This window comes from Lodderomyces elongisporus, chromosome 1 (assembly GCF_030384665.1).
Source record: "Lodderomyces elongisporus chromosome 1, complete sequence".
Taxonomy (NCBI): Eukaryota; Fungi; Ascomycota; class Pichiomycetes; order Serinales; family Debaryomycetaceae; genus Lodderomyces; species Lodderomyces elongisporus.
In genome coordinates, this window is record NC_083673.1 from 2,675,830 (window position 1) to 2,702,597 (window position 26,768).

General features: G+C 36.3%; 10 protein-coding genes across 10 annotated transcripts; 6 read left to right on the forward strand and 4 right to left on the reverse strand. All coding sequences in view use genetic code 12, as the record gives it.

Annotated features, from left to right (window-relative positions):
• Positions 1-6,762: 6,762 nt before the first annotated feature.
• Positions 6,763-6,984, reverse strand: DPH3 (Diphthamide biosynthesis protein 3; the record flags this gene model as incomplete). Its single annotated transcript, XM_001528424.1, has 1 exon — positions 6,763-6,984. The coding sequence occupies one exon, from the start codon at positions 6,982-6,984 to the stop codon at positions 6,763-6,765; it is 222 nt and encodes a 73-aa protein (XP_001528474.1).
• A 1,183-nt stretch (positions 6,985-8,167) lies between these two features.
• On the forward strand, positions 8,168-8,785 carry RPS8A (ribosomal protein S8A; the record flags this gene model as incomplete). The annotated part of the gene is made up of 1 exon (XM_001528425.1): positions 8,168-8,785. One exon carries the CDS (start codon positions 8,168-8,170, stop codon positions 8,783-8,785), a length of 618 nt encoding a protein of 205 aa, XP_001528475.1.
• Positions 8,786-10,054: 1,269 nt separating this feature from the next.
• PVL30_000959 (uncharacterized protein) lies at positions 10,055-11,335 on the forward strand (the record flags this gene model as incomplete). The annotated part of the gene is made up of 1 exon (XM_001528426.2): positions 10,055-11,335. The coding sequence occupies one exon, from the start codon at positions 10,055-10,057 to the stop codon at positions 11,333-11,335; it is 1,281 nt and encodes a 426-aa protein (XP_001528476.2).
• A 57-nt stretch (positions 11,336-11,392) lies between these two features.
• PVL30_000960 (uncharacterized protein) lies at positions 11,393-12,175 on the reverse strand (the record flags this gene model as incomplete). Its single annotated transcript, XM_001528427.1, has 1 exon — positions 11,393-12,175. One exon carries the CDS (start codon positions 12,173-12,175, stop codon positions 11,393-11,395), a length of 783 nt encoding a protein of 260 aa, XP_001528477.2.
• A 715-nt stretch (positions 12,176-12,890) lies between these two features.
• On the forward strand, positions 12,891-14,510 carry PVL30_000961 (uncharacterized protein; the record flags this gene model as incomplete). Its single annotated transcript, XM_001528428.2, has 1 exon — positions 12,891-14,510. The coding sequence occupies one exon, from the start codon at positions 12,891-12,893 to the stop codon at positions 14,508-14,510; it is 1,620 nt and encodes a 539-aa protein (XP_001528478.2).
• A 750-nt stretch (positions 14,511-15,260) lies between these two features.
• KIC1 (kinase that interacts with cdc31p) lies at positions 15,261-18,059 on the forward strand (the record flags this gene model as incomplete). The annotated part of the gene is made up of 1 exon (XM_001528429.1): positions 15,261-18,059. One exon carries the CDS (start codon positions 15,261-15,263, stop codon positions 18,057-18,059), a length of 2,799 nt encoding a protein of 932 aa, XP_001528479.2.
• Positions 18,060-18,344: 285 nt separating this feature from the next.
• Positions 18,345-22,001, forward strand: SWC3 (SWR1-complex protein 3; the record flags this gene model as incomplete). Its single annotated transcript, XM_001528430.1, has 1 exon — positions 18,345-22,001. The coding sequence occupies one exon, from the start codon at positions 18,345-18,347 to the stop codon at positions 21,999-22,001; it is 3,657 nt and encodes a 1,218-aa protein (XP_001528480.2).
• A 219-nt stretch (positions 22,002-22,220) lies between these two features.
• MRP51 (mitochondrial ribosomal small subunit component) lies at positions 22,221-23,273 on the reverse strand (the record flags this gene model as incomplete). Its single annotated transcript, XM_001528431.1, has 1 exon — positions 22,221-23,273. The coding sequence occupies one exon, from the start codon at positions 23,271-23,273 to the stop codon at positions 22,221-22,223; it is 1,053 nt and encodes a 350-aa protein (XP_001528481.2).
• A 382-nt stretch (positions 23,274-23,655) lies between these two features.
• MDM10 (Mitochondrial distribution and morphology protein 10) lies at positions 23,656-25,215 on the reverse strand (the record flags this gene model as incomplete). Its single annotated transcript, XM_001528432.2, has 1 exon — positions 23,656-25,215. The coding sequence occupies one exon, from the start codon at positions 25,213-25,215 to the stop codon at positions 23,656-23,658; it is 1,560 nt and encodes a 519-aa protein (XP_001528482.2).
• Positions 25,216-25,767: 552 nt separating this feature from the next.
• On the forward strand, positions 25,768-26,436 carry HIS3 (imidazoleglycerol-phosphate dehydratase; the record flags this gene model as incomplete). Its single annotated transcript, XM_001528433.1, has 1 exon — positions 25,768-26,436. One exon carries the CDS (start codon positions 25,768-25,770, stop codon positions 26,434-26,436), a length of 669 nt encoding a protein of 222 aa, XP_001528483.2.
• Positions 26,437-26,768: the final 332 nt, after the last annotated feature.

A 26,768-nucleotide genomic window follows, 5' to 3' on the forward strand; every position in this document is an offset into this window, starting at 1 on the left:
AAAGTGACATAATCTTTTTCGGGGGTTTGGTCTTTTGGTGGACACTTTTAGGGGTTTATTTATACTGTAACTCCTGGTTTACTACAAACTGTTGAAGTCCTCGTTTTTGTCATCCTCTAATTTTTTTTATTTATTTTTATTTTTATATTTTTATTTTTATTTTTATTTTTATTTTTTAATTTTTTTTATATTTTATATTATTTATTATTTATTATTTTTATAATTTTATTTGGGGGGCCCCCCGCGAGGAGGGAGTTACAGCGGCCACAGGGAGTAAATTTTTCTTCTCTTCCATTTCATCTGAACGAAAAAAATAAAAATAAAAATAAAAATAACAATAACAGACAGACAGACAGCTACTTTACTCTGTCCACATATCACGGGTAATATTATTAGTGTGTTTGAATCTGCTATTTAATTCTAATTTAATTTATTTTTGTCTGTCGGTTTTATCCGACATGTATATCTTTTTATATTTTTTCATTTTTACTTTGTTTTACTTTGTTTTACTTTATTGTCTTTTTTGGTGTTTTGTTAATAATGGGAGAGTGTCCTCCACCGCATTTCCATCGATACATAAATTTATGGCCCAAGGTTCATTAAACAAAGACTTGGCAAGTTAATCACCAACCTCTTATAATGTATTGCAAAAACAAAAAAAAAAAAAAAAGAAAATAATAGGATATTTCCAAACACTTTTGATGTTGTTGTTGTTGTTGTTGTTGTTCTAGTCATCGTCTACTTTAAAGTCAGCAACTGCCGAAACACCCACAATATAACCAGTTGATCTGATTTGTAGTAGGGTGATAAAGAGTGGTCACTCTACGGCACCAGAAGAAAGACGAAGAACAAGAAGGTACAAGACCAGACAAGACAAGACAAGACATGACAAAACGCTCACTAAAATAACAGCATGATCTCATTTTCATGCAGAACAGTAATTAGAAGCCCTAGCCCCCCACCCCAGCTCCCCACTTAGCTTCAACTTTTTTTCTCCTCCCTCAACTCAACTCAACTCAACTCAACTCAATTTATATTCGCCACTAATGCGCGCAACTTCCTTCATGCACCTGCTAAAGCTCATGTACTTGTTCGACTCTCCCAACACAATCAAACTCACGCAATCCAAGTTTGCAATTAACTATTAATAAATAATAATAAATAAATAAATATAATAATAAATAAATAAAATAAAAATAAAATAAAAAATAAAAAAAATATAAATAATAACCAACATAAAAGGTTAAAGAAATAAAACGTTTGATCTACACATCATTACCCAATTAATTTCACCTTTTTTTTCTTATTGTTCATCATCTTCCTTCCTTTCTTCCTTTCTTTCTTTCTTTGTTTCTTCGTTTGTTATCTTATTACCAGAGTGACCCATTTATTATTTCATTTCTGACTATTGTCCTACATGCGCATTTCCAATAACATTCCTTCCCCTCTCCCTCCCTACCTACCTTTCTCCCTACCCTTTGTCTTTTTCTTTTTTCTTTTTTTTTTGCCCAACAACGGAAGGCAATGGTGAGAGAAAAAATTGTATTCTCATTTTTTTTTATTTTTTTTATTTTGTTGTACTGCAAAGGCTAATGCTCGTGATCATGATGATGATGATAAACGGATATTTGCGTTTTACATCAAGTTTCAACTACAAACGGAAAAAAAAGAAAAGAAACAAAGAAACAAAGAAACAAAAAGAGGAGTAGAAATGAGAAAAGAGCAGAGCAAAAGAAGCAACAACTTGACATAATTGCTTTCTTTTTTTTTTGGGCTATACATCTTGTGGCATAGGGATTTGAAACACTCGTGACAAGCGAGATTTACCCGTCTTCTTCTTTTTCCTCTTCTTCTTCGTCTTCTTTGTTTCTTTGTGTGTTTCTGTTGTTTTAGTAATTTGCTGTTGGAGTGGTTGAAACAATACTTGCAAACAAACATTCTTTCCTTTCTCTCCTTGCCCTTGCCCTTGCCCTTGCTCTTGCTCTTCTATCCCTACTGCACCACACCTCATTTTCTCACTCCCCGCTTTTTTAACTTTTTTTTCATCTTCGTTGTACTACATACAATACAAGAATCCAGCATATTCCTTTTCCGGTTTTTTCTTTTTTCTTAATTTGGTCATATCCAATAAGATAATAATGGAAATGAAAATGATAATGAAAATGAAAACCCTTTTTCCTATTGCGTCATTCTTTGTTGTTTATTTGTTTGTTTGTTTAATGATGTTTCTTTAAAAGATAATATAAAAAAGACAAATAGAAGAAAAAATAAAAAGTAAACAGCAAGAGGGTCCATGGTAAGGAATACCAACAACAAAATCAATATTCTTTCTTGTTTGTTTTTTGTTTTTTATTTGTTTTTTGTTGTGTTTTGCTTGTCTGAATATACCAATACAAACTGAAAATATCATGTTCATTTACTATGGGAATAAGGTTTTATATTACTGTGCTCGGATTTAAAATAATATAATATAGAAAAAATAAAAAATAAAAAATAAAATAAAATAATTAAAATAAAAAATATTATTTGCCAATCGGTTTCTATCAAGCGTGGGGCAGGCAAAAACGATCGTTACGCAAAACAGTTTGTTGTAAGAAACACAAATGAAAGAGGGTGCGTGTGAAATGGAGAAGGGAAAATTAAAAAAGAATATAAAGCATTCCCATTCAGCAACGTAACAAACTACAGCAATGTATATATATATATATATATATTTGTAGAGACATATAAGGAATATGTAATTGTCGTTGGGCCATATGGTACTAGTATCTCGAAAAAAAGTCAGAGAGAACTATATAGTCAAATTTTAAATGAGAAAACAAGTACTTGCAAAGAATAATTTTTTTTTTTTTATTTGAAAAAAATGGTGGTGGGGAAGGGGGGGAAAAGATTAATAGAAAACACAATGTAAACCTGTAGGAACTAAAAAAAATAAGAGAAAGAAAAAGAAAAAACATCGAACCACTTCTTCTCTTGATTAGATACGGTTGAAATGGGTCATTAGTAAATGAAGGAAATTTATTATATGTTTCGCGTGTAAATTTGTTACAAATAAAATGAAAACTTTTTTTTGTTGCATTGTAAACATTTTTTGTTCTTTATTTTTGTTCTTTATTTTTCGTCTGCAAATGGCGTGAAACCTTTCTGATATTTTTTTGTTTTCAACACCAACGCCAATGGTTGTTATCCTGTAACCGTGTAAGTTCCTTTCACTTAGCAAAAACTGGGTCAGATCATGACCTTTCCTTCCCCTCTCCCCCCAAAAAAAGAGAAGTCTTGGGCTAAAAGGAAAACACTTCTTCCCAACTCATTTTCCACGTCATCAACTCACCTCCATTTCTATCTGGTCTGCTTAATCACGAATTTTTGTTGACCTTGCTTTGATAGAATAAATACAACAACAACTTTTCAGTTCCCCTCCCCCAAACCCACTTCTCTACTACTACTACTACTACTACTACTACTACTACTACTACTACTACTACTACTACTACTACTACTACTACTACTACTACTACTACTACTACTACTACTACTACTACTACTACTACTACTACTACTACTACTACTACTACTACTACTACTACTACTACTACTACTACTACTACTACTACTACTACTACTACTACTACTACTACTACTACTACTACTACTACTACTACTACTACTACTACTACTACTACTACTACTACTACTACTACTACTACTACTACTACTACTACTACTACTCACAACATTTAAATGCTGCCTTTCATGGTGCCTTGTAACATAACCCCTTGTTTCTCATCCTTCTCATTCCTTTTGCCCTTTTTCTCATGTACCTTCTCATTCCTTTTGCCCTTTTTCTCATGTACCTTCTCTGAACATTTGCATCATTTGTACAACATAATGATTGTCAAGTTATATTATTGAATATTAGAATAAAACACTGCGCAACAAAGAGTAAGCTTAAGAAAATTAATGTCAACTATACTTTGTATACTTGGAATCAGCTTCTAGTTTATGATTTTCTTTCTTTTTCGCACAAAAAGAAGAAGTAGAAACAAAAAAAAAAACACTGTTTCGGTCTTAGCATTTCCCACGGAATTATCAAAAACACATGACATTAATTGGTGGCATGCTGAAAATGAGTGGAAAGAAGGAAAAGAGGGAGGGCTAGGAAAGAAATACAAAAAAAAATACAGATACAGATACAAGTATTGAATTGGGTGCAAAGTATTTAATGCAAACAACCTTAATGTTTTTTTTTTGACATATATCAGCTCAGATGGTTCCGTTTTATCCGTCTGCCTCATTCCTCTATTAAATAAACAAAAACAACAACAACATTAACAACAACAACAACAACAACAACTTGCTTCTCTTACAGGCCTAGCAACTACTAAGCTGTTACCTTTTAGTTGAATTACCTCTTTACCTTTCCTTTTTTTTTTTTTTTGAGTTTTGTCCAGGTTGCAGAGAATTAGCGTTTCAGCATCAACTTTTTTTCACGTCATGATCTACGTGTCGTTACGATACTCAGATTGTTGATTTTATTGGTTTGTAGAATTTTACAAACCAAAAAAAACTAGAAAAAGAAAAAGAGTCAGCATGCATACTCACCTTGAACTTCCCGCCACACGCAGTGCCGTTATCAGGCAAAATCAAAAATGAATTTTGTTTTTTAAAAAAAATGGGAAAAATAGAACTCTTCAAATCATTTGAATTTCACATGGCCTCAAAACCCCGTTTCTTGTTTCCCTCTTTTTATATTGTAATATATTTTTAACTGCCATACAGAAAAAAAAAGAAGTAATTTAACCAGATAGTAGTTGCCGCTTGGTGGAGCTATCTATAAATACGTATATATATATATATATTGAGAGAGAGAGAGAGAGAAGAAGAAGAAGAAAAGCACATGCTTGCTTTGGTAGTTTCCATAGCTTTTTAGCTCACAAGTAAAAACGTAGGCATCTAACGTAAACCATGGCTCTAGTGATATCATACACAACTTTGTTGTTCGAAATTAAATGAAAAAAAAAAAGAAAACAAGAGAACGATTGTTCTAAATAGAAAAATTAAAATATAAAAACAAAATAAAATAAAATAAAATTTCAATTGAAGAATAAAATAAATCCGAGAAAATGTTATATCCGAGCAACTTCTTATACTTTATATTCTCTAATCTTTCTCAACCCTCCCCCTCTCCCTACCCCACCCCTCAACTTTAAAATAAAAATATCATTACCTAATTTACCACAATAGAAAGTGCAATACAAAGCACAAACTATCAAAAGGAGAATAAAGTTAAACATAAGGTAAAAGATGTTGTAGGAGAAGTAAACTTTGAACAAAGAATGGCATACTATTAGCCCATGTATAATGTCATGCAGCAGCAGCAGCAGCTGTTGCTGTTGCTGTTGCAGGCAATGTCTCCCTGTAGGTTATTGTCCCAAATATCGAGATCGCCAAAGATTTCTCAATTTCAGAAAGAAACCCACGTTTCGGGATCTCTGGAAATATGACAGACAACCGTGCGGGGCATCATGGTAAGGAAAAAGGTTAAAAGAGGGACCATTAGTGGACCAAAAGATTTATGATTAGAAAAAGAAAAAGCAAAAGAAAAAGAAGTAAGGAAACAAAAGAAGATATAGATATACATACACTTGAGGAGATAATACAGTTCACCTGAATGGGCAAAATATGTGCTCTCATTCGGAAGTTTTGTTGAAAAACAAAATCTATCACAAGATAACAGCTTTCATGCACCTACAATAGTTTGTGTGAAGCTAAACCTAAAGCTAGCACCTTTATTTTTTTCTGTACTAATCTTTCGTGAGATTTATCAGACACAAAAATGAAAAAAAAAACATGGTTTAAGACCGGCAAACAGAAGTGTTTATTTCCTTGCTGTTAAACAACAATTAGGCGAAGCCAAAATAAAAAAAAAGACCTCGCAAAACAAAGGATGAGATAATTCTTTATTGACAAAGGCTCCAACAATAAATATTTTGCAACACTTTAAACCATTTTATGACTCTCAATTTTATACTAGTTTCTGAAAAAGACTTGTTTCATATATCCCGATAGCTTATCTCGTCAACATTCATGACAAATCAAAAAGAAAGCATTATCCATAATAATTAGAAAGATCGATACATCAATGAAACTGACAGATAAAGTTTACAAAAAAAAAAAGAGAAACAGAAAAATAAAAAAGGAAACTCAAATAATTGTATATATTTTGCAGCTGAGTTACGAAAAGTATCCATTTATAAATCTCAAATCAAAATCCTGGGTACTTCCTCCACAGTGATATATAGTGATTCTTGAATATTCCAATAGAGCTTTATTCCACCACTACTGGATTAAGAAAGAACAGCACATTGTTAAATTGCGAGGACATTCCATTGAACATTCTTGTTTGTAAAAGAATGTGCAGTTTATCAATTAAACTACACCACCACCCGAAACTAGCTGGCCAAAAACGTAATTAATAGTCGTAGTCATGTGAAGCAAAGCTCACTACAAACGTGTCCAAAACATACTTCATGTATGGAAATACTCTAGTTGTATTTCAGAACCCTTGAGTTGATTTATGAGCCCACTACAGACTCTAGTGTAGTCACCTTCTTTTATTCAAAGCCTGTAATCACCTTTTTTTAGGTTTGATTTAGTTTGATTTTTGGCTATTTGTTGTTGGTTTTCACTTTTTGTTATCTTCCTTTCGCAAAGTATATTTAAGACTAAATAATGATGTTGCTAGTCTATCATCAGCATGCTTTATCCACTAACTTCTTCGATATATTCTTTAAGATCCTCAAGTTCGAAAATCACTTTAACCATCAATGAACAACTAGGACACACTGCAATATCTTCTCCATCCTGCATATCGTCAAGACTGATGGCAAATCGATCCCCACAAGGACAAGGGTACTGGAATAGTTGCGTGACTGGGTCAAATGTGAAATCCTCTATCTCTATCTCATCATATATAGCTTCCATTATCTTTGCAATAATCGAGTGGTAACAAAAAGAGTCAAAGGGAAAACTCAAGTGCCAATGTATAATGCTATTACGTGTTTAGAGATCAAAGACTATGAAAAATCTACGTCATCTCGGATTAACGCTCGGGAATTGGCGTGATTCTGCGATGTGGCCTCTCTCGCGATAAGCGAGACAAATTCATTATACTAACAGACAAATCGGCGAACCATGGCCCCAAACCAAAGAGTTAGGTTTTTACCCTAATAATTATAGAGCACGCGTGAACTTCTGAATTTGAGCACATATACACGACATAAGGAACTTAAATAGTTCATTTTATATTGTCAACGAAGCTACCATTTTGGTTTCACGTGCTTTTCTTTACTATTAAAAAACTAAGTAATGAGCGCGCACTGCAAATTCTTCATACACACACATTGAGCCAGACTAACAAACACACACAGTGGCTGCCTCTATATCTATATATCTCTCTCTCTCTCTCTCGCTCTCTGTCTCATGCACAGACTGTACGCGCAAAATCCTCACACACTCAATCTCACTCTACCTCTCGCTTTCTCGCTCTCCCAAAGCACACTATCAATTTTTCACCTTATTAAAAAAAAATTTTGTCTAAGGATCTTAAAACTCTTCCTATTGTACAACCATCAGTGATATTGAATAGTATGTTCATGACCAAATGATATAGGAGACAGAAGCTAGCATCATCATCATCATCATCATCATTATTATCATTATTATTATTATTGTCATTATCATCGTCAGCATCAGCGATAGCATCAACATCAATAGGATTATGTTCCACTGTTACAGAAAAGGAAGATAGAAGAAAACATTATTGATGAATATCAAAGTTTGACTAATTACAAGTTTGGTATTGAAGACATCAAACGATGAAGTTCTTATTACATTGAGAAATTTATAAGATACTTTTTTCTATTGATTGAGCCAAGAGAGTATTGAAAACTATTCCCTTGGATGGAAATTCGACCACTTCACCTAAAAACTAGTAAGCTGGTGGCTCATTGGATTAACAATAGAAAAAGCAAAGGATGAACATAAGAAAAGAAACTTTATTTTTGAAAACTATTTTTCAATTAACATGAAAATACAGCATGTTGATGCAAAATCTGTCTCCTGCATTGGAAATTGGCAAGGTTACTAACATTTATTTTAGGCAAACATGGGTATTTCTAGAGATTCACGTCACAAAAGATCAGCCACTGGTGCTAAGAGAGCCCAATTCAGAAAGAAGAGAAAGTTTGAATTGGGTAGACAATCAGCTAACACCAAGATTGGACCAAAGAGAATCCACAGTGTCAGAACTAGAGGTGGTAACGAAAAATTCAGAGCTTTGAGAGTTGAAACCGGTAACTTTTCATGGGCTTCTGAAGGTATTGCCAAAAAGACCAGAATTGCAGGTGTCGTCTACCACCCTTCAAACAACGAGTTGGTTAGAACTAACACTTTGACCAAATCTGCTGTTGTTCAAATTGATGCTACTCCTTTCAGACAATGGTACGAGAACCACTACGGTGCTACCTTGGGTAAGAAGAAGCACCAACAAGCTGTTGAGGCTGAAGCTGAAGAAGTCAAGAGATCCAGAAAGTTGGAAAGAAAATTGGCTTCAAGATCAGGTGCTGCTGCCATTGAATCAGCTGTCGACTCACAATTCGGTGCTGGTAGATTGTACGCTGTCATTTCATCAAGACCAGGTCAATCCGGTAGATGTGATGGTTACATTTTGGAAGGTGAAGAATTAGCATTCTACTTGAAAAGATTGACACACAAGAACAAGTAAACAGAATAGATTGTTTCTGTTTGGTTGTTATTCATTGTAGCATGTATTCTTTATTGTTCAAGAGGTGGATTTGTTAATATAAAATAAAAATTATAAAGTAACGACAAGTCGATAATCATGTAGATCAAAAGTATTTCTTTTCCATTTTCTTCTTTTCTCTTTTCCTCTTTTTCGTATTAGTCTTTGTTTCTTTTCTTTTTCTTTATGCATCTATTCAACTAGTTGTGTAGATACAACCTTCATTATCTTATAATTGAGGTTTTTTGGTTAAAACAACTGGAAGTAAAATTTACAATAGTTGTGTGTGGTCAATAGTAGATAATGTAAAATATTACAAAATTTCATGATGTTTAATCTCAGAGACAGAGTGACTAGCCGGGCAAGCAAGAAAAGAACAAAAACACAGTATACTACAAATAGTTTATAATTGGTGAAAAAAAAAAAGAAACAGCACTTTTATTGAAAAAAAAACTATCTAATTAAACGGTATAACCTACTGCATCTAATAGTTAGTATAAGAACCTTACACGGTTTCATGTAGATTTATGGGAAATCTCTGTCAGAAGAGGCATGTCGTTATCCTTCAGAACGGGACCAGCCGTAGCCAATCCGCTCAGTACAGGTCTGTGTAAACATTTGGTTCATCATTGAAAAAATTTCCATTTTATGTGTATATATATAGATAGATATCAGTTTATTGAATTCCACATACGTTTTAATCAATTGAGTGCTCCTTAATGACGAAAAGAAGAAAAAGAAAAAGAAGAAGAAGTTGGAAAAGAAGTAAAACGTAAGTGATAATATTTTTGAGCTTGAAGAATTTATATTTTCAACGTTCCACTCAATTGTGCGATGGGATTGAGCGTAAAAGAAAAATAAGTTGTAGCTGTTGTTTTTATCACGTGATCAATGTTGATAACTTTTATGTTTAGCACTAATATAACATACGCACTCTAACGAGGACTTACCTACAACAAACAGTTCAGGATCTAGATTTAGGATAACGCTTTGCATTATAATCAGGAGAATCTTTCAATTTACACACAGGAAGGTGTCCCTAGATACTCCATAATGACGACTACATTATATGAGGATGTACTTGATAGGTACAGGGATCCCACGCAATCTCTCTCAGCAACCAGCAGCAACAACAACAACAACAACAACAACAACTATAAAACAAAAAGGGACAGTTTAGTCAAGCTTCCCGATGACAGTTCGAGTAGACTTCATTTTGCTACTTACCAACAACCATCAAATACAGCAAATATGTTGCTACCAACATCTAACGATAGTAAAAACATTAGTACTAGCATTCATAATGACAATAGTATCAACTACATCAATAAAAAGAGTTCAGAACAGCAGCTAGATGTAGACAGCTTATCACTCAGCGACATCGATTTCCGAATTCTACAAACACGATTAAGTTTAAGAGCAAAAGACGAAGAGACCAAGTCGAGAGCTGATGAAGTTAAATCTCATGATCGTCCATTGTACTATCAACCACGGTCTACAGGACTTAAAAATTTTTACAATGAATTGAAAGATTATATACCGCCCAATGTCCAACTTGATGAAGGTATAGTAGAAGTTAACACTGCTGGATCAAAACTAGCTCAAAAACAATACAAGTATTCGTATTCTTCGCGAGATTATGATGAACATGATCTACTCCAAAGTATCAAGGATGACTTGGAAGAAGAAAATGAAGAAGCGTTAACTGAACGTGACGTTTCCGATAATCCAACTGGGGAATGGGAGAATCCTATTGTTAAGCAAGCAATTACAAGACAAGTTGATCTTGAATATTATGTCAAAATGTTACTCCGCAACCTTTTATATTTTTTGATTCTTCTCACATTTCGATCGCTTATTGAAAAGCTTATCTTCTTGTATGATACTAGGCTCAAAGCCCAGCCAGTTTATGTTCAAATGCTCAAAGAAAACCAACAAATAAATCGACTTTTGATGAATGGTCAAGTTATGAAATTGATAGGAAGGTTAATCTTGATACCTTCGTTACTCAAATTAATTTTCGCTAGTTTCAAACTTATCAAAGGTCAAGACCAATGTTGGGACTTACCTTTGAATTCAAAACAGCGTGAATTGATAGGGCTTAATGTGGACAAAACAAACCTTGAAGAGGGTGAAAGAGATGACGCAACACTTGTTTTGAGACAAAGAAAATACGAGGCAGATAAATTTGAACCATATAAAATTTTGCCAAAGTATAGACAATTAAATCAATACTCCATGTTTAATATCCCTTCATCTACAGCGAAATTCAAGAGTGGTGACAAAATTATGACAAATCAATCAAGGTCATCTGAACGACAGAGTAATCTGAAAAGGAGAATGATTGGAGATGTACAAGGTGCTGTTACTGCTATGAACGTTAAGACTCGTTCTGATCCTCAACCAAAAGTTTTGACCCATGATTCAGATAATCTTGCTACACCTATAACATTTTCCCAGAGCAGATATTCAACAGGCACAATTGAAAAAGCCCAACAAGAGTTTATGAAAAATTACGGGATGAAACTTTAGTTGCCGTTAGTTTAATTGACCTATACAATGGATAGAAAATAGAGTTTATAGACAATTTCATTGTAAGCTACCTAATGAGTTGAGATTCTCAATCAATAAATCAATCTCTGGAAATTCTTTTTCAAATAGTTTTGCTTTTTCTTGAACAGTCTTTCTTTGTTTGTAGTGATCAAACCCTTCTCCTTCCCCTTCTTGTTCTTCTTGTTCTTCTTCTTCCGACAAATAAAGCATCAAGAATTCGATTATTTTAAAATTTAAAGTCTGTTGATCAAAAGCCAGCGATGTCGATGTACGAGCTATTTGCCCGGATACTGATGTTGTTGCTGTGGCTGCTGGTTGAGAAATCTCATCAGCTGAATTTAGTCGCAAATGTCTAATGACAATACTACAACCCCCACAAGCTTCAAAAACACGATAGTTGGTTGGACACTTTAACAAAACATGAATCAATGTAGAGATGACTGCAACGGTTATTGAGGTTTTTGGCAGGTCGCTCAATACATGTAACAATCTCTTCATGTTCTTTGCCCGGTTGAACACAAGCCTCGATGCGGGATGAATCAACAAGCAGCCTTGAATAGATCTATTGAGTAAAAGTTGCTCTTTTTCAGGTAGGTCATATCTATAAGCATCGACTAAATACGAAACCAAATTGAAAGCCACGTTGTCTTGTGTGTCAATAAATTCTTGGAGCAACTCAGACGGGTGTGACTCCGATTGGGTTTCGATTTCTGCAATAAGTCGAAATAACAAGTGGTCTAGAATGTGAAGACCATATGTTGTTTGAGTGACACTAGACGTGTCTAGATAGTCTATAATACTAGCAACATCATCTTTCATAGCACGCAAAAGTACTACTCAGCTGCGTTGATTGGAAGTGTATGTATCAGAGTCGTGAGTATGTACTAGTTAATCTTGTATGAGTTTTGAACAGCGACAGAGAGAGAGTGTATGTGTGTATGTGTGTGTAAGAGATTCATTGTGGAAGACACGAATGATTGTGTGTGTGTGCGTGTGTCAACAAGAGGCGGAAGCATAATGTTTTCCCTCCGAGTTTGCACAAAATCGAACACTGCCCCTCAACAAAAGAGCGAGACACTTGATTGCCTGAAACAGTCTAAATTGTTCTGTATGTAACATCTGGAGACCACGTCTACAACAAATTAATTGAGCTTTTGAAAACAACAATAACAATAACAACAACAACAACAACAATAACGACAAGAAATACAGCGAAGGAATCAAATCCAACAATATTCTCAATAAATATTTTTCCAATTTCCTTTTAGCAGAATAACTAAGATTCAAGAAAAGTGACTAAAAGAATTACCCTAAACGAAACAAAACGAAATCATAATAGTATCATATCTTCAAATCTGCATACGATATTTATCCAAAAATTGTATCTTGTCAAACTATAAGCATTCAATGTCCAAGTATTGAAACCATTCAAGAGATTCGCACAAATATCATAAATATTCCAACTCAATCCTCAAGATTTACTTTTTTTTTTTTTTCGGTTTGATTCTTTTGTAAGATAATGTCCCTACAAGAGATGGCAGAGTCATCGCAATCGGCAGTTGCCATTGGTTGCAGTGTAGCAGTAGTATCGTCAGCGGTACAGTCTTTTGGAATAACATTGCAAAGGAAATCACACTTGTTGTCAATCGACAAACTGCATAAACAAAGCCAGAACCAAACCCATCTTTCGAGTGCTCACAATGGTACTTGCAGTGATGCGAATGAAGGAAGTCACGAGTTACTGCTATATCAACACCAGCATATCCAGACACGTAAGCGCAATATGTGGTACTTTGGCTTTACTCTTTTTATCATTGCCAATGTCTTGGGTTCAGTTGTTCAAATTTCAACTTTACCATTGATAATTTTATCGCCACTTCAAAACATTGGACTCATTTTTAATTCGATTTTCAGCTGTTTGCTTTTAAAAGAGGATCATTTCACTACAAAGTTGTGGATCGGTACAGCGATAATTGCAGTTGGAGCCTTTACCATTGCTATGAATGGTTCCTCTGGTAATGGAGGAGGGTCCGGTGCTGGTCACCTTAACCCTTCTATTCCAATATCAGAGAGGTTTGAAAAAATCTTACACCGCTTATTTTTTTCATCTTTCTCAATTTGGTTTTTTGGGACGTTTGTGGCCATGTTTGCTTTATTCTTTATAAATTACATTTACTTAAGTCGCAAACTTCAAGAGGCAAACCAGCATCGACAAAGATACGCTATAAAAAACGGAAAACGCGACATTTTACTTGTGAAATTTAACAAGTATCAGTTTTGGAAAGGTATAAACTATGGTATCATTAGTGGGACCTTAACAGCGCATACGTTTTTATTTGCGAAATCTATCATTGATGTCATAATAGAATCAATCATAAGTCGAGAATCAAAAGAGATATTCTCGCAACCAACTCCTTATTTACTTCTAGTTGCAATGCTTATGATTGTTGGCTTACAACTTACTAGTTTCAATTTGGGCTTGGCTCATGTCACTACTGCTGTGCTATACCCACTTTGTTTTCTTGTTTACAACTTGATAAACTTGATCAATGACGTGGCTTATAATAGACTACTCGTTGATCACAAGATGTCGAAAATACAATTTGCATGGATTTTGGTGGGTTTACTTGCCGTTTTGGTCGGAGTTCTTATTCTCAGTTTGGATGCTTCATTTCAGGGTGCTAAATGCCAACATCGGGACAATGACGAGAGATTTTATGAAGACTATCCAGATAATAATAAACTTTCAACCCTTGACACAGCAGGTAATACCCAGGACTTGCTTGCCAAGGCAAATCGATATTCGGAGCAAACTGCATTGTTAAAGACGTTTGTTTCCACCGATTCATCAAACTCTACAGAGAATAATATTTTGTTACAGCAGACTCCCGTTGATCTGTTAGACTCTGGTGAACAGAACCAGTTGATAAATTTAGGTGAAATAGAAGATGAAGAGGAGAGGGAAGAATTTGCAAATGGGGATGTGAATAGGGATGCAGATGGGGGAGCAGAAGTTGATGTTCATGATGGTGATGTTCAAAGAGAGTCTTTGGAGACGTATACATCTCTCTTGAGCTCTCATGACGGCCTGTTCAAGCGCAAACGACTGCTAACGTATGAACAAGATCAATTGATGAAACTGCTAGGTATATAAAACACTTTCGATCGTATAAGAGACAAGAATTTATAGACTAAGGATGTTTATCCATTGTGTAAACCTTACTATTCCTGATTTAACTTTCTGCAATTGCACGTCATTGAATCTCAATGCATGCAAAGTAATAATAGTGTATTGAGTTGTTGTTGTTGTTGTTGTTGTTGTTGTTGTTGTTGTTGTTGTTATCGTTATCGTTGTTGATGATGGTATTAGTTCGTTTCCTATAAACTTATCGCATTCAATCTTTGACTCATGCCAGAGAGAATTAAAATCAAACAATTGAATTCTAAGGTATTCACATTTGCAACATTGTGATAACAATAGGTCGTGTAGTAGTTCGTGTAGTAGTTATGATTTACAAAATAATAAACGCGAAAGACCAGGCTTTCCCTTTGCATACAATTTCCGCTCTTTTGTTTACTCTCACCCCTTCTGTTCTTAGTTTTGGTTCTGGCCCAATTTTTTCTTTTTCGTTCGCATTTTCGTCAGATTCCTATGTAGTGAAAACACGCCTACCCAAAACCCCAGATCAATATGTATTTCCTTTTTCAACTATTGGATTCTAAAATTTTAAATTGGAATCTGCTTTATACTAGTTCGCTCCTCATATTGCACACACTTCAACCTCAAGAAGTTACTGGCCCCAATTGTTTTTTTCTCTTTTTTTTTTTTTTCCTTTTAATTTTAAAAATCTTTCAACATAACTTGAATGAGCTGTAATAGTGAGGTGATTCTGAACTTAACACAATGAGTTCAGTACTGCAATACAAGAGAACAGAAGTCATTGGAAGGGGAAAATTCGGTGTTGTTTACAAAGCATACCACAAACAAACAAAACAAATTTACGCCATCAAAGTTTTAAATCTAGATACAGAAGAGGAAGAAATCAAGGATGTTCAACAAGAAATACAGTTTCTTTCGGAGTTGAAAAATGTGCCAAACATTACTCATTATTATGGATCGATTCTACATGACACCAAGCTTTGGATAGTAATGGACTACTGCGCAGGTGGATCGCTACGAACTTTGCTCAAACCAGGTGTACTTGAAGAGAAGTACATTGCGATTATCACTAGAGAGTTATTGATGACTTTAAGCGAAGTTCATAAGATGGGAGTGATTCATCGTGATTTGAAAGCTGCAAACGTGCTAATAACGAAAGAAGGAAATGTCCAACTTTGTGATTTTGGAGTGGCAGCAAAGATTTCATCAAAGTCCCAAAGGCGAACGACCATGGCGGGAACCCCATACTGGATGGCTCCGGAAGTTATTAAATCGGGGGAAACATATAATAGTAAGGCTGATATTTGGTCTTTGGGTGTCACCATCTACGAAACAGCAACAGGTAATCCTCCATACTGTGACAAAGATGCTTCATGGGCCATGCAGTTGATTGCTAAAGCAACTCCTCCGCGATTAGAAGGAGGAGACTATTCACCAGCTCTTAAAGAATGTGTTGCCTTGTGCCTTGATGAAAATCCTGAAGATCGACCTTCGGCTGATGACTTGCTCCGATGCAAACTTGTTAAACTTTATAAAAATTACCCTACTGGTATTTTGAAAGAAGTCATATCACGTTACTTACTTTGGAGAGAAAGACATTCTTCAAGAGACTCCGTTTTCATAAATTTAGAGCATGAACATGAGGATACCGTTGATGAGATTGTAAAAAATAAATTGCCCGGATTTGGAGAAGATGATGTAGGAAATAATAACGGTAACACTAATAACGCCAATGGTGACCAGATCCAAGTTAAGTGGGACTTTGACTCCTTAGAGTCCAAGGAATATATGATGGAGAATGATATTGATATAAACAAAGTTGATTACTCAAAAAATTACGAAACACAGAGCGGTGAAAATACGTATTCTACCCTACCAACACTTAAAGGGTCCTCGACAGCTGATAGATCAAATAATACAGCAACTTTTAACCAGCTGCAGCAAGGAGGGACAATGAAGAACGCCTCAGATGTCCCAAGGACGTTACAAATGCTATTTGAAGATCCGGATGAGAACAAGCTGGAGTTTTCTGGCTATGCTGCACCACCGACAATTGGAAACGATGGAACAGAGTCTCCTACAATTGAAATACCGGATATGGAAGCGCTATCGTCATTTCCTTCCACAAGTAATCTAACTGCACACACCAACAACAACAGCAACAATAACAACAATAACAATAACAATAATAACAACAACAATAATAATAATAATAATAGTACGAGCAACAGCAATAGTAATAACTTGCATAATCCACAGGTGCTAAATAGACCACCAGCATTGTATCACACACAATCTGCTTCAGGAGCGCTAGAATCCCGATTCAATCCTTTAAATACATCACCAGTTGAACCCAGGCCTCGTAAAAAGACGATTTCCAACACTCTAGGTCACTCTGGCTCCAACCTATCTCCTACACCATCTGGGCCCATGCCACATACTCCTCCTTATACAAACAACAGTAATTCAATTCGTACTCCTTCTCCCAAGCCACCAGTTAGCTCAGGCTTGCAAAATCTTACCAACATTGTCTCAAAGGCTGGTTCACCTTCGAAAATGAAAGCATTACAGGGTAATACAAATCCACTTTTGCAACCAATAAATTTTAATGCATCTACAACCGATGTTTCTCGAGCTGCAGGAACCTCAAATGCAGGTGCTATAAATATCGGTGGCAATTCTAGCACATCTTTAGGAGTTCCTGGTTCTACAGTGGGTACACCACCTCAACTAGTTCAACAGCATTCAATGCCAATTTTGCCCCAGCAAGGTGCTCATTCTAGTGGCCTGCATTCTGCCAATCTCAAAGCAAGACGAAATAGACCGGGCTTTATTCAAATGCCCACCCCTTCAAATACTGTCAACACATTAGCTGCATTGACCACCAGTAGTGACCTACATCGTGACGACAAAGATGTTAATCAGTTTGGAATTAGCATATCGCAAGCGGCACAGATGCCCATCTCCATGACTCCAGTAACTGAGAAAGAACCTATTCAGTTTGCTGGAAACCCAGATGCACAAATTGAAAAGGGTGTTGCGAAAGAAACATCATCCATCACTACAAGTAAACCTCATCAAAGCAGCCTTCTGGCGCAAAAGAAGTCGCAACCGCAACCTCAACCGCAATCGCAACCTCAACCGCAACCGCAACCTCAACCGCAGCCGCAGCCGTCGCTGTCGCTGTCGCCATCGAATCAAGTGTTTATCAATGCTTCCGCTTCGCAACCGAATCTAACTCTAGGCAATACCAAATCGACAGTGGAAACTACATCAGAACACAACTCTAGCTTTTCTGCTTCGGCTTTTCCTCAAAATCCCCTCAATCCTCCTCATCCTCATCCTCATCCTCATCCTCACCCCCATCCACCTTTAGCGTCTTCTTTTACCGCTAAATCGGCCACTATTTTCCCTTCGGTACCCGCTATAAATGGGGATTTTTTCCTTGACTCGAGCACGAGTAAAAACAATTTAGTCAATGAATTGGACTCCATGATTCAGCTTTTTACTCAAGGATTAGATGCTTTGGAAGAAAGTTTATAATTTTTACAGGGTAACGTGTATAGAGCTGTATTAATAGACTATGTAGATTACAAAAAAGTATGCGCGATAATAAACATGATGAATCTAAAATAAAAAAAATAAAATAAAATAAAATAAAAAAATAAAATAAAAAGTAGATTAAAAGCGAATTATTCAAGTCTAGTTATATAGGTAAAAAAAACTTGGAGGGATTGTATGTACATACTCGCAATCTTTTCTTTTTTACACTCACACTTTCTTTCTGTCCCATTTTTACCTTTTGCTTATTAGATCCACCATAATCATATGCCACCACGGATTAGAAGACGTATTACATCCTCGAAACGAGATGAAATTGAAAAGTTACAAGAAGAACTGAGTCAGCAGATTGTACGACCGTTTGAAAATGTGCACAACTTTCCAGTAACATATTCATCAACTGCACAAGAGTCGTTTCTCCATCAACCATTAACAATTAAGGATACTGGTATTTTGTATCTTTCTATAATTCGGTCTCGAGCTACTTATTTGCGTCTGTGTCCAATGTTCCAACTATATTGGGTTAAACAGTCTAGCTATATAAAAAAGCTTCTCGAGAAGGATAAACCTGTTCCACTGCATTTAACGAACGAAGGTGTTTCTGCTAGTCGATCAAGTGTCCTTAACAACGACGTTAGCGCAAGAGACATCATGGTTAAACTTTTAGAATGCGGGTTGACTATTGGTGTGCACTACTTTGACATCAGAGTGTTTATTGCCAAGGATGAGCGTAGCAACACCAAGGAAGAAAAGATGAGACTTAAACAGGAGCGACTTGAGAAAAAAGCACAAAAGGAACAAGAAAAGTTGGAACGTAAATTGAAGCGTGAACAAGAAGCAAAGGAAAGAGAAGAAAGAAAGCGACTTAAGGAATTGGAGAAGCTAGAAAAATTGGAAAGATTAGAGAAGCTAAAACAAAGTCCTGCCCCTACTGCTGCTCCTACTGCTGCCCCTACTGTTGCTCCTACTGCTGATACTACTGCTGCTCCTACTGCTGATACTACTGCTGCTCCTACTGATTCTACTCAAGCTTCCACTTCTACTGCTCAAATACCTGTTGCTTCCACCGATGCTACCGTTTTGCCAACAGCAGCTTCTGGACTGTCATTAGGAGATGTGTCTAATCCAATTAAGTTAACAGGTGTAAAGGATGAAAAAATGGAGAACGGTGATGACGAGTTAAAAGGTATTTCCAAAAATGAAAACCCAGAAGTAAAATTAACGAAAAGCGGAAAGCCAAGAAAAGAACGCAAAACCAAACCTAAAGCACCGAAAGAACCTAAGCAACCTAAACAACCTAAACAACCCAAAGCACCTAAACAACCTAAACAACCTAAACAACCTAAACAACCTAAAGAACCTAAGCAACCCAAAGCTCCTAAAGAACCTAAATTGTCTAAATCATCTAAAACGAAACAACCATCTGATGACATGCAATCTCCCGAGAATAGACTCATGATTGAAAATTTAAACTACCTTGCACGTCTCGATGTGTCACTCAACGAGCTTATGAACAAAGTAGCAAGCGGGATGGCACTGGTACCGGAAATATTACTTTTCCAAAAGTACATTGAAAAAGCAAGGCAATTAGGACACCCTCCACACAATGAACAAGATGTTCTTCAGTCTTTAGCGGCAATCAAAAATGGAGGCAAATCTGAAATGATCGGTATAAATCGAGAATTAAGTTCTGTGCAAGAAGTGCAACTGGAAGCAGAGAAAGGTGGTAGTGGACGCAGCGTTTCGAAGGAGGTTCTGTCAGAAACAGATATTAAGACCGAAGAGAAGGATCATAATCCAACTCCATCTCTGTTACTGAGTCAAGCAAACAATGTCGTCGATGCCAGACCGTCTAAGGATAATTTATGTTCAGACCAAAATGCATCAAGCAATTTCAAGCACAACTTTCGAGATCAAACTAACAGCGCTCCGGAAGTGCAAAATGATATTGGCTCCACCAGTTCGCCAATAAATTCCAAGACTTCTGATACGATGCAAGAACAAAACGACGCAAAGGATTTGCGACCAGATGTGGAACACGGTCTAGTAGAACTCGAAGCTCCAAAGCCGTCCACTTTAGTAACTAATCCTCCAGTGGTGGTCCAGCTGGAAAACGATTCTCCGAAAGATGATCAGGTTAAAAAATACACCCTGGTGCAACCTGAACATCAGACTCAACCTGAACTTGAACAACAACCTCAATCTGAACCTCAATCTGAACCTCAATCTGAACCTCAAGCTCAACATCAACCTGAACCACAACTTGAACATCAATCTCAACCTGAACCACAACCTGAACCTGAACATCAATCTCAACCTGAACCACAACCTGAACATCAATCTCAACCTGAACCACAACCTGAACCACAACCTGAACCACAACCTGAACCACAACCTGAACCACAACCTGAACCTGAACATCAACCTCAACCTGACCATCAACCTCGATCTGAACCTCAAACTCAACATCAACCTCAATCTGAACATCAATCTGAACCTAAACCTGAACCTGAGCATCAATCCGAAGTTAAGCTCGAACAATCACTGACTTTCAAAAACCCAGAAGGAGTTGAGACCGAGGCTCAACACGGTTTTCCAAAAGCTAGAGATGCAAAATTGACTGCTTTTCAGGAAAAATATCTGAATGATGCAACTGTGTTGTTTGAATTCTTGGAAAATCTCAACGTTCGCTTCCAGTTTCCAAAACATGCGATTTGCGAGGTTCTTGAACCATCAACCATGGTAAATGCTGAAAACGGCGACAATTCCGATACAAGCGACATATTGGTAAGTTTTTTGTGGATTCATAACCAGCATAAAGTTGACGAATATGAGTTTTTACTTAAAGAATATCATGAAAAAAAGAAGGCATTAGAGGAAGAGGAAGAAGCGGAAAAGGAAAAAGCCAGAAAAGAGAAAGAGGAAAAAGAAAAAGAGGAAAAAGAAAAAGAAAAAGAAAGGGAGAAGGAAAATGAGAATTCTGATTTAATGGATATAGACGAAAAAACATCATCAGTCGATGGAGGTGAGGCATCTTTGCTTGAAAGTAATCAAACAGATGATTTAAGTAATGATGCTTCTTCCATAAAGCTTCTAAATATCACAGAAGGCGATAAGGAAATGGAAACGGGAAACGAAATTAAGGTACAAGAGATCAGTGTTCAGGGAGAAGAAGAAAAAGAGGATGCAAAAAGTATTAATAATGAAGCTGAAGGAACCAATGGTTATTCACAAGAGAAAGCAGCTATTGATGATTCTTTGATGATTCCTGCCAAGAGACGTGCCCCACCAATTAGACGAGGAGGTAAAAAGAAGCGCAAGGGGCCAAGATCAAAAAAACCAACGGCAACCGGAACTTCTGCTCCTGCTGCATCAAAGTCTTTGAAGCCTCCGCCTGAGCCAAATTATCTTTATTCGAGTATGTCATTCACCATCCATGGCATACCAAACAAATTTGTTCCTTTATTTGTCAACAGCTTTCATCCCGTAGACGAAGTTCGAACTAAAATGGAACACATCTTGGAAGTCGGAACAAGGCTCTCCCCGTACCAATTGTGGTATCAAGTTGATGGCAAGTTGGATGAAGAATTAGCAGAGAATGTTAGAGTCGAGTTGAAAAATGAAGAAAAGAAAATGACAGGTATTCCGCATGAAAAGCCCGAGCCGAGAAAATACCCAAAAAGGAAGAGAGAGGTTAGAGAAGATAATACTGTTAAAATTGAGGGACATGTTGATCCAGAGTTAAATATGCATGGTGCAAGTTCAAGTGTATCAATGACCTCAAACACATGTCCCGTTGCAAGTACAAATAATGGCCTGCATAGCGACCAGGAACACGTCAATAGGAAGCTGAGTAGTTCTCAAATCCTGGAATCTGTCACTGAGAAGGAATTTACATCGAAACCTGAAAGTATAAGTGTTTAAGAGTTTCTTTTTTTTTTTCAAAATTTTATATCTTAATTTCATTCATTTTAATGTTGGTATTTTTAAAACATAATGAATGAAGAAAGAAAATAGAAAAAAAAAAAAAGAAAAAAAAAAAAAAGAAATGGGAAAAAAGATTGATATCGCAGCACATTTGGAGTGTATTATATATGTACATAATAAAATAAACAGAAAAGCTCCGTGTCAATACTAAACAATTTACTTTTTCTTTGGAAGGATCAAGTTCAACAAGTTTTCCAAACTTTCATCATTTACTCTGTTTCTCTCTGTCTTGAAGCTCATGTTCTTTCTAGCTTCAGCATATCTCCTGTCATTTTCTGACCAGTTACCAACCTTGATACCCAGAGCAAACACTCTAACTGAACCATCTTCGGCCAATTCTGCATCGTTAATTTGGTAAGGCGCATTAAATTGCCTACTATGTTTACCGGGAGCGTTGCTTGCATAATTGTATTGCATCATTGCCGAACGTTCAGCGACACTAGCAGTTAAACCAGCAATTGCAGCTTCTTTCGTACCCACCATACGACCTGGAGCAATGGTCTCATATTTGATACCGTTTGGTGTGTTTTGAAGTCTTCCTCTTTGGTTATATGAGAACCCAGCTGTTCCTTCAATGTTTTTGCGATGTCTCGACAATGTCGAGATCGTGACTGCTTCCTTTTGCACTTCAGTCGATTGTTTCAAAAACTCCATGAGATACTCTTTGGTTTCTCCTTGAAAATTTGTAAGAACAACCTCTGGGTGGGTTTTGGCCATGTAGTCCATAAATTTTCTGTATATATCTGGTGTTTGTCGTAAAATCTCAAGGACTTTACCGGTTGAAATTTTTTCGGGCAAATTCAAGCAGTGGGCTAATTTGTACTCAGGTGGAAGAAGGTTGCTTTTGTTGGATGCTGATGCAAAGAGAGGATTCTCTGTTGAGTAGCGTTGTGCTAATGGTTTGCCAAGTTCTTGAAACATCAATCGCGTATAGTGGAAACTGGATTCTTTTTCAACATCTGGCATTTCCTTTGCATTATCAATATCATTAAATGCAATGTGCGACTTGCCGTACTTGGCAGGCAAAGTTCTTTTCATACCATAATCAGATCTGAGAGCACTTGTGGTTGGTGTGTAGATCGTTTGGTGTGTTGGTTTAGTACGCGAGAATCTAATAAGTTTTGAACGTGGCGTTGAGACTTGAGCCAATTTGGAATTTTTCACAAGGTCAAAGAGCTCCCGACCAGCAGTGGCGGAAGTTGAAGACATATCGTAAAGTGGAGGGGGTATGGTATGGTTTAAACAGTTGATAAATCCTACTTTCAAAAAAGTAAAAAGTGTTATACCAACTTTTTTTTTTCTAATTTGATTCTAAATTGAATCCTGAAATTGAGAAAAAAAAAAAAAAATAATTAGATGAAAAGAAAAGAAAAAAAAAAAAATTTAGATGAAAACTTTCTAACATCAAAAGTGAGCGACAGCTACCAATAAAGGACCCAAAAAAAAAAAAAAACAATTTTATAGACAATGCTTTGTAGGTTTTCCTGCTATTTTCATATCATCAATTAGTTTGCTACGAAAATATAAATTTTATCATTTAATGCTGCTATGTCGAGCTCTGTCTCTATAATATAATCAGCTATTTATGGACTCAAAAAGCGTAAGAAAAATTAATACCAAATTTGCTAAATTCTGGTGCATTCGTCACGGGATTTATTGCGATTCGAGCACCTGTACTCACCAAAAAATCTTTGACTCTACCTTCCCATAAAAGTTTGACTGTTTTATCTCTCAAGCTTGTTGATACTTTTACTACACTTGAGAAGTCACTTGCATTAACTAGATTCTGAAATGCAGTGGTTACTTTTTCTTCAAAAGCAGCATCCAAATTGGTGTTGGCATTGCTGTTGATATTGCTATTGCTATTATTGCTGCTGCTATTGGTAAAGTGTTCCCTACCCCTGTCCCTTTTGTTTTGTATTGGGGAAACTTTATTTGGGAGCCTATCATTAGATTTTTGTTCACTAGTTATTCTCCCACCTGGTCCAAACTCCTTAACTTGCATTCTTGTATAATCAGAATCAGAGCTAGAGATGTAATCCTCGCTCTTTTGTCTTTGGCTTTCTCTCCTTGGTTTTGTTGCCTGGTTATGAAGTGATCCTGGTACTGTTGCCGTTGGCTGTTCAAGCATCATCGATGATTCCACAGGGCTAAGATAATTTTTGTTTCGAGCATAACTGTATAATTCAAACCCTAGCGAGAGATTACTTGCGTACGAAAAGAAATTAAAGTCATACTTTGAGCAAAACGTGGACGCGACTGAGGTCTTCACTGTATATGTGGATGATATATGACCTAGTATGGGGTTAACAGCGAGGGTCATGGTCAATGGTTTGCCTGTTGAAGTTGAGCGAGTTGAATATCTCAATGCAGTAGATAAACCGGGGCTCATTGTTCGAGCTGCAAACCACAACTCCGTGCCCACGGACACCACTGAATTATCAAATTTTGGAGCCAATGCTGGACTAATGTTCTTGGTGATTGGATTTCCTAAATTATAAAGAAACCTTAGACCAATAAGGGATTCGTTAGTTGAGTATATCAACTCACGCAGGTACTTCATAGTGTTGTTCTGCAAGTAAACTATCATGGTCCCATTTCGTTCCAAATGCGGATTACTTACACATTTCACAAGTAACTGGGTATTTTCATTGATTCTTTTAATGACCATGGCTTCCAATGCTGAGCCTGGGAAATACATTCGTCCATATAGTAAAGAGTTTCTGCTATCCTTTTTCATGGCATATTTCTTGTTGTTGATGTTTTTGTTGTTGTTGTTGTTGTTGTTATACTTGTTGCTATATCGCAGCTTCTTTGTCTTTGGACCTACCGGTTGGTTTCGAAGTGTAATCATTGGTTCGATGATTCTAAAACCGGCAATTGCATCCTGCAATGATACATCCTTTGTACCCATTGTATTTGTCAATGGACACAGCGAATACAAATATGCCAATGACCCATTTATCAGATGAAAATTTGACAAAGTGAATGATGAAGCCAGATAATCTGTAGTTTTGGACGAAGAATCGACCTTGAGGCCATTCGGGATGGGAAAGTCTAGAATAGCTTGCGAAGTTGCATTTATATTTGAAAAGATGTTATCCTCATTCCAATTAGTGGTCTTAAAAAAACATTTTTGGAGGTACTCCATGTATGTATACATCCCTTGCGTTACAAACACTATCAGTATATGAACTTTCCTTCTAAAAATCTCAATAGTGGTAGAATGTTCCTGTGGCGAGGGAGTGAGAACAGTGTCAGGGGTCAAATCTTATTAACAACAGTGTTGTGATTCGATATGTGTGAACCTCCAAGTAGGTTCGCACAAGGATCACCAAAATTCTAGAAAAGATTTTGTGTAACCATTAATATATGTACATTGAATATATATGTATATATCTTTCCTTTTGTTTCCTTTCTTTTTTTTTTTTTTTTACTGGCACAAAATTTTTCAGATAAAGGTCAGCCCGCCACCATCACACAATTTTAAAGAAACGCTTTCTCGTGGTTTTCCTCCTCCTCCTCTCCTTTCTTTCTTCTTTCTCATTTTTTTCCAAACATATTTACCCATTCTATTTTCTTATTTATTACCTCGTCGTCTCTCCTTCACTACTCCCTCAAACGCGTTTTCTTTTTTTTTTTTTGCTCCTCTATCTTTCTCCACCTTGAATTTTCAACAGTTTACAAGAAATTAATCTACATAATGAGTTCAGAGAGAAAAGCCTTTGTTAAAAGAGACACAAATGAAACTAAAATTCAGATTGCATTAAGTTTAGATGGAGGTGCAGTAAGCATACCCACATCGATTCTTCCTAAAAATGACAAAGTAGAGGACCATGCAATCCAAAAGACTGGAGGACAGGTTATTAATGTCCAAACAGGTATTGGATTCCTTGACCACATGTTGCACGCGCTTGCGAAACACTCAGGGTGGTCATTGGTTGTTGAGTGTATTGGTGACTTGCACATTGACGATCACCACACTAGTGAAGATGTTGGTATTGCGCTTGGAATGGCATTCAAGGATGCATTAGGACAAATCAAGGGAGTCAAGAGATTTGGTCATGGTTTTGCTCCTTTAGATGAAGCTTTGAGTAGGGCTGTAGTGGATTTGTCCAATAGGCCATTTGCTGTGGTTGAGTTGGGTCTTAAGAGAGAAAAAATTGGCGACTTGTCAACTGAAATGATTCCACATGTACTTGAAAGCTTTGCACAGCTGGCGGCTATCACCATGCATGTTGATTGTTTAAGAGGATTCAATGATCATCACAGAGCTGAAAGTGCATTCAAGGCATTGGCTATTGCCATCAAAGAAGCTATTTCAAAGACAGGAAAAGATGATGTCCCAAGTACTAAAGGAGTGTTGTCATAGATGCAAATTTTCTTATTGCTTTATTTTTCTTTTTTTTTTGGTAAAATTTGTTTATAAACGATGGATAAGAAATGATAGATGATATATAATTTATAATAGATAATGGATTAACTTGAAGATGTACAAAAAAGAAATGGAGGAAAAAAAAAAGAGAAAAGAGAAAAAAAAATAAAAAAAAAGGAAGTTGATCTGTGTTGTAGATAAAAGCATCGTAAAATAAAAATTAGTTTTAACACTCTATCCATCCATCACCTCCGCCACGCACACATAGAGAGAGACAGAGACAAACTTGTTCTTTCTGCTTTCGTACCTCCCTAGTTGTGTCTAATTTT